Source organism: Dufourea novaeangliae, unplaced genomic scaffold (assembly GCF_001272555.1).
Source record: "Dufourea novaeangliae isolate 0120121106 unplaced genomic scaffold, ASM127255v1 scaffold168, whole genome shotgun sequence".
NCBI classification, from domain to species: Eukaryota; Metazoa; Arthropoda; class Insecta; order Hymenoptera; family Halictidae; genus Dufourea; species Dufourea novaeangliae.
The window spans coordinates 2,843,539-2,856,017 of NW_015374062.1; the positions used below are offsets into that span (position 1 = coordinate 2,843,539).

General features: G+C 41.0%; 1 protein-coding gene across 1 annotated transcript in view; it reads left to right on the plus strand.

The window, feature by feature from the left end:
• The window catches only part of LOC107190286 (UPF0489 protein C5orf22 homolog), a 663,704-nt gene extending 652,311 nt beyond the window's left edge, over positions 1 to 11,393 (plus strand). The window contains exons 7-8 of the mRNA XM_015579074.1: positions 8,866 to 9,084; positions 11,213 to 11,393. Of these exons, the coding sequence (XP_015434560.1) occupies positions 8,866 to 9,084; positions 11,213 to 11,342 (349 nt within the window). The 3' untranslated portion in view covers positions 11,343 to 11,393. The remainder of the gene's footprint in view (positions 1 to 8,865; positions 9,085 to 11,212) is intronic.
• The last annotated feature ends 1,086 nt before the right edge of the window (positions 11,394 to 12,479 follow it).

Genomic DNA, 12,479 nt, shown 5'->3' on the forward strand with positions numbered 1-12,479 from the left:
GGATTCATGTTCAGTTTTTATCGCGGCTGCTTTGTTCTAGTCCCACGGCGCGACCCTATGCGCATACAACCCATCACAATGTGTCGTTTTTTCTTGTTCCGGGGCCGGTCCCGCGTAATGGGCCCCTACGTACGGCTACCTTGAGGGCTTCACTTTCAGGGGCGTGCTCCAGCGTCGCATCTGCCGGAGATTCTTTTAATTTCCGCGCTATGCTCTCTCTCATTACATTTTCTTCAAAAAATTTTGAAAAACTTGAATCTTTGAAAACTTTATCTAGTCTGTGAAAAATTGTTTCACCTCTACTCAAATGCTAAATATCAAAAACAGGGTTAAATAGACTTTAATAGGACCTTCAATACTGTACAAGTATTCGTTACTACAAATACATATATTTATAGACTAATGTATAATTCTAGGCATTAAACACAGTCTTATTCTTGCTGTTAAAAATTGTATTCGATGAAAAATAAAAAAAGGATTTTCTTTAGTACTCATTAAAGTTATTAGTTTATTCTGTTTTGCACATTTAAACATTGTATAAATACATGTAATTCGCAGTTTGATATCACACCGATTCATGATGATGCAGATGATTATTACCGAATTCTATTAGATCCATGGGGTGCATCGAAAAATCGGCTACAGCCATGCGCCCTTGTTATTGCATTTGCATACTAACACAAGACCGTGTCTGAGAATCTAAACGCACATAATGCTACGTGCACGACAGAGGAACGAAAAGACGTGACCCTTCTTCATCCGAATTATACGAGCCCTCCCTTCTCCTACATTCTCGTTATTTTTCTTTTTTCTCTTCGTGACGCACAGGGTCGCGCATGTGAACACAGTTTTTTCATATGTCGGGCCCGTTAATTCGTGCGAGATCACGTCGCTATCCTGTGATCCACTACAGATCCTTCTCCGGAGTTCTGCATTCATATCAATGTCCATAGACTAGGGTGAGAGGTCAACGGACATAAACGTCATGGAATACCTTTAATAATGACAATCGTATATCTTCTTTTATATTAGAAATAGGCTACGGATGTTATACAAATTTCCACTTTTATGAACTATTTAACAAACGCTAAAATGAAAGATCTTGCGCTCTCAAGCTCGACTACAAAATTCGCTCCACGACCAACTAAATACCTAGCCGTGTAGGTCACAAGTACATATCGAACTAGGCCCCATCACCAGTTAGCAACGAACCAATCACAAGAAAAGGGAATAAACGAATTTTCCATAAGATCTTCCTAACGAAAAACGGTTCGCTCAGGATGCAAGTCTCGATACAAACAGAGATCCCCATCGCCTGTTCCATCGGCGCGGCCTTAAGTAAATAATTAACCATGACACTTCTACCTAGGGGTTACCGAAACAGGAAAGTAACTATTAATCGGTGGTCAGGGAGCATTTAGGAACTTGCCGTTCTCCCCGGAGGCAGATCGGCGCCGGGATGTTTAGCATATTAAAGGAACCACCCGCAGGGCGTTTCGCTTCGGCGGAGCGCATTCATTCGAGGCAAGTTCCGAGGATGCAGCTTTCGAGCGAACACAAGGAAAAAAAAGAAGGAGAAGAAAAAGAAATAAAAGTGAAGTAAGTTAATTGGGCGAGTCGAATCGATGAGATGTTAATAAGCGTTCCTTGTGGACCAGAAACCTCGGGGCTCTCGCTTTCGGGCGGTTCGTTTTAGAGGAACCGGCTACGGGAAAGACCAAATCGTTTCCCTGTCGTGTCACGGAGAACGACGATAGGGTGGAGGATTAAAAGTTGGACCCTCCACCCCTTTCGTCCAGTCGCGACCGCCCTCGATCGAGGATAATTGCATTAATTTATTCCCGATCCGCCGCAGAAATTCCAGATCCTCCGAGCTAATTACGTTATTAAACGATCCCCCAACCCCCCTCCGCGTTCCTCCCACTTCCTTTCGGATTAAGTCTCTCGATAAAATTCTTCGAGGAGCAGAACGACCGGCCGCCTCTTTCTCTCTGTCGCTACTTCTTTCTCTCTTGCCACTGTTAAATTGCAATTTGTACGAATCACGACCGCGGAAATGCACCCTAGGACCAGGGATCGCTGAAGGAAGTCGAGAGTTCTTAAAAAATTATTACCACCAAGTCACCGTCCCTCCTACTTCCCTTCTTTTTTACCCCCCGTATCAGGGGGCGACTTGGTATTCAACCAGGGATCGATAGAGACGAGTGACAAAGGAAAAGTTCGTTAAGCCGTTCCCGTACAAATTGTCGATCGTGGTCGCAATTAAGACACAGCGCGCTGCGGTCGGGGATCTCCAGAGCTCGCTGAAACGCTATTCTCGTCAGTCGAAACGTATTTTCTCTACGCTGGGCTCGTCGAGACATAAGAGCGTGGACGTATCGTGTTCGTTTTTAATCTAGTTTACATAAACCAGAAGAAGAGAAAAATCTATTTATTATTTCGAAACGTTTCATCGGCTTCCAAATCGAATGAAAACCTAAATAAATTTTATTAAACAATTTGACTGTATCACTTTATAGAAAATCATGTACAGTACCGGCCAAAAGTAATGTATATCATATACGCATAAAGTCTATGATTTACCGATTATTGTACGCCAGTTATCAGAATTTTCTTCTCGCATGGACTTATTTCCTAGTTAGGAATAGCGTGGGATTATTTCAGGATGGGGGGGGCTGATCTATCTTGTTTCCGGCGGGATCGTGTCTTGGAATAGGTTAAGACAGCTGATGCCCGAGCACAGGATATGATTTGCATAAGGTCCTGATTTAAGGCACGTCGGGATCGCGTTGTTCGTTTCAACAGGATCGAAAACACGTACCCTTACACGGTTACCGCATGAAATTTATAATTAGTAGGGGCTGGTCACATGCAAATGGTGGTTCGCTATAATAGCGACGACTTGCATCGCCGAATGCATCGTATCGTGTTACCCCGAGTTTTATCTCGTGAAATATTCTTGCTCGGTGGCTATGTAAATCCTGCGACGAAATTTACTGTATGTACCAAAAACGTTCCTGTATACGGGAATCATCCCTTATTTTACAGAAATTACGCAAGGTAACAATCAAGACGAAAATAAATCTTTAACGCCGGAGGAACGTTCCGCATTCGATTACCAAGGCGAAATGGAAAAGGAACGAGGGGTCGCGAAACAGGGATAGAAAAACAAGAAGAAAAGGCGCGCGCGCGCACATCAAAAACGAAACAGCCCTATGGAATTTCTAATGAAGCGTGTGAACTTCAACCCGTTTTCTAGGCGTAACCTAATTAAAGTCCCGGGACGCGTATGCAAATTTTTGCTCAGCGGGACACGCAGAGGTTAAAGCCTAGCCTCCCTTTTCTGCGTTCGCCCGTCTCTGTCCCTCTTCCAGCCGCCGGTGCGAAATACGTTCATGCGACGATTTTGCACGGCACGTATTCGCAGTTGTACGTCGTTTCGACCGTTAATTAATTAATTTTATGGGGAAGGGTCGAAACGAATTCCGTTGCAGGATTGAAACGTTCAATCGGCGTACCAACGGAACAATGGTAATTTCAATTAATTAACTTTTGATCCGGACAAACGGAGACATCAGCTAGAGAAATAATGCAGCTTTTTCAGCTGTTATTACTTTTATGTACTGTTTCGTCTTTCTTTATCTCTATTTTAAGCGTTACCAAGGGGTCATTAGCGAGCTTATACACTTGTTTCCGTCGACCTAACTTTTTTTCGCTTTCTGAATGACTTTTCGGTCATTAGCGACAAAATTGTTACTGTTTTAGGTTAAGTTAGATTTTGTAGTATAGATCGAAGTCTTTGAGGAACTTGATTGTGGTCTATTTAGTTTTACATCGTTTCTTCGTCTCCGTTCATCTCATTTGTTATAATCAGACATATTAAAAATTAGTCAACTACTTATAAATTATTAAATATTCTGAATTACAAATTGGCAATTATTTTAAACTGTATCTATAACAGAAGAAATGATCTTTCGTTAGGATGAAGTTGCATATTTAGTTAGAAAAAGGAAATAATGGAAAATTCGAAACGGTACAAACCTGTGGAGACAACCTGTGACCGTAGTCAATGATCTCTTCAGCCCGAACCAGAGTGCATTAAAGCGCAACCTGCGTGTCCCAGAGTGTAACTGAATGCATCGTGTATTGACAATAGTGTCGATGGTTCGATGGGGATGAATATCTATTGATTGGCAAAGCCACCCTTCCGAATCGCCTCGATACATAGGCCCATACCTGCCGCGACCCCAAATATGCTCGTGCTACCTGCGAGTAGTATGCAGCAAATTATCCCATTTTCAGTGCCACGTGCCGCGTGACAGGTACATAGACGTACAATATCTAGCACGGAACACTGTTATTTTCGCTACTTAATAATCGATATTAATAACCGTAAATTATCAAGTATTAAACGGATAGATAAAATTCGTGAAATCCACTAATTCAGAAAAATTCATGGACAAGTGTTGATTCAATCAAGTCCTTCACTTGGGCTATTCTGAGCAATACAAAATTATAAATTTAGTCGAAACATTAACAGAATATTCTTAGAAGCTTCAATTTTCGATTGCTACAAAAAAATCGCAAGGTCAACGATAAAATTATTGAAAAAGAAACATTATAAAAATTAATTTTTAACACGATGCCCCTCTAACATACTCCGCGGTTTTCCATTACAATTAAGACCTCTTCGGTACGAACATTTCCTATCAATTCACTTCCATATGGATATTATAATTACGAACCCGGACAAAATGCATAACGGACGTGCGTATTAAATACCCACGACCAGTTTTTTTCTCCGATCACACGCATGATCGCGGCCAGATCCACATCCATTAAAAATTGGTAACTCGATAGCAGGGTACCTACGTATTGGCCTAGCGTGAGAGGCCGAAGACGAAAACGATACATTTATTATGCAGCGGCGGCCGAAGAAAGCGATACATTTGCTATGCAGGACCTCTAAACAATGTCCCCGGACGGGTTCTCTCCGTCACCGGTGTTTGTTCGTGCGCACGATTTCATATCGTGTTAAACATTCAGAAACCGGAAAGTGAAAAAAGAAAGGAACGAAGCGACGCCATTACGTGGGACCTTGTGTAAATTCTCAGGCAGATATCAGTCAAAAACGTTTCGTTCATGGTACATACTTTAGAATAACTCACCAATTTATTTGTATAATAAATTCTCCAGAATCATTCATTGCGAATATTTTAGTACTTTTTCTATTCTTCATTAGTAAAGATTAACCTTATGAGTTAAAGTTCTTAATTTTACTAGAGCTGAGGTGCAAAATAGAGTTATACACCTATAATAGCGGTCGTGAGAGAGATTAAATGAATTACATGAGAATATAGAGTTTATGTAAATTAAATGAGAATATAATTTAATGGAATACAAGTAGATTTTTTAATGTTAGTCAACTTGTCGTACAAATAGGCAGTAATAAATACTGCTCCTAGTTTACGTAAATAAATCCTTCAATATCATTATTTCCATAAACGTCCACATTTTTTCATGAGTTACCTAAAAGACAAGTCAATTCGCCAGAAGTTCAAAATCACTTTTGAACACAGAAAGTACCTTACAATACCAAGTACCATACGATATTTAGTCAATCTCCAACAAACACCGTAATAAAGTAAACTAATTTCCCAAAACCCGTAACAAAAAGAAGGAACATTCGCTCGGAAATCCCTCTAAAAAATTCGACATCAGCGCGGCGAACGTGAGACGTGCAACACCTCTGACGAATATATTGTAAAATTATTCGTAGTATCGATTACGTTCCGAGAAGCTCGTGGCGGAACAGGGAGAGACAAGAGCAGTGGAAGAACGAAGGCCCCCTCGTATCCCGGATACGTTCCTGTCCTGTCAGTCGTATGTCAACCCCTCGTTGTTTTTTTTTTTGCCGCGCTCTTAATAATTGATCATCTGATTACGATACATTATACCCCCCTTCCTTTTTTTGTTCTACTTTGGTACACACCGTCAGAGGGCATTATTCGTGGCACCGAGGGAAACCGAGCAAAACGGGCGCAACAGAGAGAGGAGAGAAACTTTTTCTTTCCGCCGAGACCGTGGCGAGGGACGGCCATTTGCATATAGGCCCCCTTATCGACAAATACACCGGGGGCGCCCCTCGTAATGAGGGCCCCCTCCTCCCCTTGCCCCCTCTACCTCCCCTCCTCTCTCCTTTATTTTTTTCAAACGTGGACCGCCATTGTCCGTTAACTCATTCGACGTGGCAGCGTGGACCCAGCTTCGCGTATCTCCCTTCCTTCCTCGTTATCCTCTTCATCTTTCTTTCTCTCCCTCTCTGTCCCTCCCGTGATCTCACCCTACTACCACTCTGTCTCTCTCTCTTTCTCCCTCTCTCACGTATGAACGTATATACATATATGAACGTATACACTATGTTCCTGAGCCGAACCGCGTTAAGGAGAGAAAAAAAAAGAAGCCAGACGGGGAATAACAGAACCGGTTGCACGTCGAAAAATATGAATCATAGAGATACAGAGCTGGAAGCGTGAAAGGTGTCCTAAGAGAGATTCTCTACCGTGACATCTGCTTTTTCGAGATAAATATGAGAAAAAAAAAAAGAGATTGAAAGGGGAGAACCGATGGAGAACAGTTAACGGTGAATGGGCGCTGTTTGGTATCGCGAGGTTGGTGAGAATGATTCTTCTGTTGGTGGGTTAGATTGTAGGGTAGCTCACGGTGCAGTTGGAGGACTTCATACGATTGCGATTGGGCTGTCGTTTTAGTGGTCACCTTAAAACTGACCATATGAAAATTAATTGAAATTAACGCTGCGTCGAAACACGCCGGATCAACCATTCGAGTAACTTCAATTAATACTCACTACATAATATTATTAATGCATTTTAAAATTACAATGAATGCTGAATAAGATTTTGATTTATATACATAAACTATGTGGAATTATAACACTACATATGTATTTTCATAGTGATCGTCCATTCATTTCCCATCAATCTAATACAAAACACGTATATTCGATGTAGCCTCGAAAATTAATCTCACACAAGTGTATGCAAAATAAATTCGGATGTATTCATATACATATAGGTATATACCTATAAACATATCGAAAAATTTAATGAATGTATGAAAGAGTGGTACGCATTAAAAAGATTTCATACGTTAAAAAAAAAAACAAAAATTTATATTCAGTTAATATTAAAATTATTTCGATTAACAATAAAGATCTTAACTGTATTGAAACGGTGAAACCGCTATTTCACGCGATTTTCGCGGCGATATAGCTGCTCGTCCAAAATACCAAGCCTGGCTTCGTATCCTCGAGAGACCGATCGTTACCGACTTCGTTACACAACTGTTAGGATAATCTGCGGCGAGAATCATGAGCCGTGATACATGTACACGGAGCATGTATAGGTATGTCCGGCCCCGGACGGGGGTGAGGGCAGGTGTACCCTCCGAGAGAATAATTAATATTCAGCGAGGAAAAAGTGGGCGAGAGCCCAACGATGGTCTTCTCTTATGAACAGTTAGCGCGTTAGCGTACACGGCCGCTTCTAGACACGCAGCTGGTCCTCCCAGTAAAGACTCCCGTGAGCCAATTATGTACACCGTCTTGTCCGTCCTTCTTACACCGTAATTGTTTAACATTTGATCAACTGGCCCGGTACCAACCGGCCGAATTTTATGGGACCTGATGATTATCGGGCGACTTCTTCGTTCATCGTTCCGTTCCTAGAATTTGTCGATTCGCGAACGATTAACTCCTTAATGCATGCTTTTCTTGTCAAAGATGTCTGTGTCTAACACTGCAACATATTCAATACGTAAATTCTACCAATCCACTAAATATACATACTTTCGATTTAAAGACTCTATTGAAAAATTTCAGATTTTATATAATCCCCGATTCGAAGCCCCCTCCCCTCAGGAAAATACGCCATTTCTCGCGCAATGAGCCAATAAATAGAATTCTCGAACTCGACCGAGGAAATTTTCAGTGGGTAAATTGAAAAAAAAAATGATGTCGAACTTCAGGCTGGCACGTTCGCCGTTTGAAAGCTTGAAATGCAATTCGACGAGCGCGTTGCCAGTCCACTAACACAGATACCCAGCAATCTTCGGGTGAAATCTCGGTAGCCTTGATAACGAAAGCGCCACGGGTTTCTCTCTCTCTTTCTCTCTCTCTCTCTCTCTCTCGGTGCAGGACGAATTGCAGCTGCAGAAAACGAGGAAAACTTGCGATCAGATAACGGGACGAAAGCAGAGGCGAGGGGCAAGGGTATAAAGGAGTTAGAGAAAAAGTGATAGCGGAAGGGGGTAGTATGGCGGCGTGGGGGCGGAGGTGGGGAGGGAAACGGTGTACAAATTACGACCACCCGGAAACTGGTCTCGTGGCCGTGTTAACTTTCGTCGCGTGCCTTCAGGAAATGCCTCAACTTTTGCGAACCACGTGTTATCGTCCGAGCATTATAAACTTTCCATTGCCCCGGCCGAGCCTTTCCCTCCCCATTCATTTTCCCTTTCCTTGTTTGCCTTCATTATTTACGACACTTTAACGAATTTTACAGAGCAACCTTGCCGGCGCAACGCGTTGTTTGAATTCGAAAGTGAAGAACGATTAAGAACGATAGGACATAGAGGTCTGTCGCAGGGTCAATTGTGACCCATGAATGAACAAGAAAAGAAATACTTATATTTCCATGATAAATTTCTTGTTTTACATATGTATATTGGAACTACTAAAGGGCAATATCTTTTTCGATATTCTATTGTATCGTTCACAAGTACATTGTTTTACAAGTATTATTATTTTAACTACATAAATGTTGAGGAAGAATTACATTTTGTTTTCAGATACGAGGCAGTGCAGCTAATATATCATGAGGTGACAAGCGCTTACAGACAGTCAGAGATCGACTGGAAAATAATCCATGATGCAGGATGTACCAGAGACGACACTGACTTGCCCGATCACGTCACTTCACGTACCGATCTCGACCGTTTGATCAGTGGAACATTCAGATCATTCCTGGCTGCGCTGCCCAGCGTACCAACTATTGTAACGATTGCAAGGTAATGTGATTATTTTGTAAATATCCCGTTAAGTATTATGACATATTATGATAATTCTATTTCTAGAAATTAAAAAGTTTAAAAATAGAAATTTTCACAAATCAAGAGCTTGTGTCAACATGCCCCTATTTTACAGTAATTTGTTCTTTTAACAATACAATTCTTTCAGAATTGAGTTATAATAGCGAATGAAATAAATCGTTATATGTTCACTTAAAGATCAATTAAAATATGCTTTTTTTTATACAAGTCCGCGTTACCTAAACAAATTCTTCAATAATACAGATTCACTGTCTCTTTTAGCAAAATGATGCATACGCGATAATAAGAAAATTACAATAACGTCGCAGATGAGATGTCAATGAACGTCGTCAGTGATAAAAGTCGAACCGCTTTAGATTTTTGGTACCCGTCGAATTGAACTTTAGCCCTGTCCGTTCACTTTCGAGAGTGTACAATGCTGGGGGTCGCAGATGGCGTGGACTAAGATGCTGGGAGGGCTGAAAATAGAGAAAAAGGGAGGGTCGTAGGGGGTAGGCATGGGTTGGGCTCGGCGAAGGGTGGGTTCATGGACGTGTTCAGGTGCCATCCAAGCCCCACCTTCCATGTGGGTAAGGGGTGGCCTCCTAAGGGGTGTACAAAATCAAACCCCCGACCTTTCGGCGCTCGTTGTCAGATGTCTCTGTCTTCGAAGTCCCGCGACAGATGCTAATTACTCCTTTATCCCCGCGCTACGCTCTAGTTGGTCGGATGATTAAGGCGAGACGCGGTAATCCGTTTCTCAATTTCGCCCTGACTCGGAATAAACACGGTACGCCGGGAAAATTGTAATTTATGAATATACACATGGGGGACGCGACGATACTAATGGCATCATGACGATGTCCTGTCCCGCGGAAAAAATTCGTGTTTCTATGAAATCTTTGAGATGGATCCTTTAAATTTCGTCTGGTAAGTACATATGCGATTAGTATTCTTTTAATTTTCTACGATATATATCGTCAAACTTCTTTTAATTTACAATGGGATTTATCGTATAATTATGTCCCTGCTACGATTTTTCGAGACAGTTTTTACACAGATTTTATTGGATTTGTGAGAGACCAAAAATAGCTATTAAGTTATAGGCTACATAAACATTTAAGGAACTTATAATTGTATAGGAATGTTACGTGATATACGTTTACTTTTGTTAGTGTGTGACAAAAGAGCATTCTTTACGTACTAATGAAGTCATACTCGCATCTTACATATGTATGGTCATTTATTTAGAACTGGATCCTGGATAATATAACCTCGAAAACCATAACAAACTATTACAACAAATTTACTAAACTATAGCAACTTCAAATTGATATTCGAAATTTTTATTTCCGAACATTCTCGAAGAATTGATTCAATTCAAAAAACATATGCATATTTATATGAACCACTTTTCTATTACTTTTTAAATAACGTTTAATTATTACAAGAGACTCCATAAAATACCAGGAGTAATTCTGTAATATTTATAAATGCAGAAAAATAATTAGACGAATATATTATAAGGAATTTAACGTTCCAGATCTTCTGAAGAAGTTCAGTAATAATGAAATTGCACGACAAAAATAATAACATCATCTGTAAACGGTTAATTTGGCGCCATCTCGTGATAAAATTACAGAAACGTTATTCGAACTTCCGGCCGTGCCAGAAAAAAAAATCGATTCCATCCCACCCCGGGCACTAGCAACCCTCCGCGACTCGTTCCTCTCCATCCCCCTCCTGGCACTCCTCGTTTCCGGCAAAGACGCGAAAACGCCGCCGGATGTCGCCTCTGGACGGCACCGTGGTTCTCTTGCAGCCTGCTCGGCGACAATTAAACGAAAACAAAAAAGTGAACAGGCCGAAATAATTACGAAGAAAAAGGAATTTATCACGCCTGGTAAACCTTCAAACTTTGTTAGATCAACGACAGTCAGACTTTATCGTCTCTTCGATTATTGAAATGCTGTATTCATTTTTGCGAGCGTAACAAATGAGTACGTTTAATTTTTGAGTATTGCAATTCTGTTAACTCTGGTGTTAATTAAGAGGAAAATTTTATTTATCACCCAAAAGTGAAATCATTCACATTACATTATTTCAGATCCAGCGAGGACGAATACTGTCCTCCAGAAGATGTTGACCAAATACAGGTCGGCGTACTCGAGGAACTTCGTCAGCGTTTAGGAGATATAGACATCCGTATGGCATACCAGGAAGAGGAAACATTCTAATTCCAAACGCTGAAAATTAAATATACCCTTCCTTTTTCATAATAAAATATACGAAACAATTATTTGCATACAATAAACATCTTTGTAAAAATATTTACGGTTAATAGTACTGTTCCTTCTCAACAATCAACCGTGTGTTCTGTAAATCCAGAAAATTTACATTCCACAAATAATAATGAGCAAACACAACGTATCGATTCGGCAAATCCGAGACATCAAAAGTCCGAGGTATAGACAATAGGTATATACATCGAATCGATGGAGTACATCAGAAGATCAGAAAGTGAAGAGGAAGAAGGAAACTGGCACGTCTTTGATCACAGGGACGATTTACATAAGATCGGTGCCACTGGTCCATTATGAGAAGCGAGCACAATACCCAACCTGAAGGTTAGCGTTTTTTTTATTTTTTTGCACCCCTCGACGGTTCCTCATTCCGCCGGTCGGCCATTTGCATACCGGTAGGCTAGTTTCCCACACGTCTTACCGGGCGATTGTTCCTTCCTTTTCCCTCTCGCCTACTTCGTCCCTTGTTTCCGTCTCCCTCGACGCTTCCTTTACCTTTTTTCCCCTCCCGCTCGTTTCACAACCCTTTTCAGCCGGCAAAGAAACAAAAAAATGCCAACAGACTAGGAAAAAAGACGTCTTCCTTCTTCCAGGATGCTGGCGTTTCCTGGCGAAACTTCTTTCATGACGCGAGCCCGCATATGTTTACCCTATTCAGGCCGAGCCCCTGAATCGTCTGGACTGTGCTGGTGTGCACGGTTTTTTTGCGCTATTGAATCTCCTGCTGACTATAAATGCGGAAGCCCTTGGCAAGAATATATACGGACGTTATGCTGAATGGTGATCAATGTTTATGGGATTTCTTTCAATGAAAAATTACAAAATAACTTATCGTAACATAACATGTGTTACTTTTTTTTTACTTGAATTTTTGAAAGAAAATTGAGACTGACTTTGAAAAATCATGAAAAAAATAGTTGACAAAAAATTTGCTATAATCACGTTAAAGCTCTCTTGAAACCATGCTATACCAGATAAAAACATTTTCGATCGGACTGCTAATAACAGAGTAATCTCTATTGATCACGATTCGTGGTTCACCCTGTATTTCAAGCCACGAAATCACACATA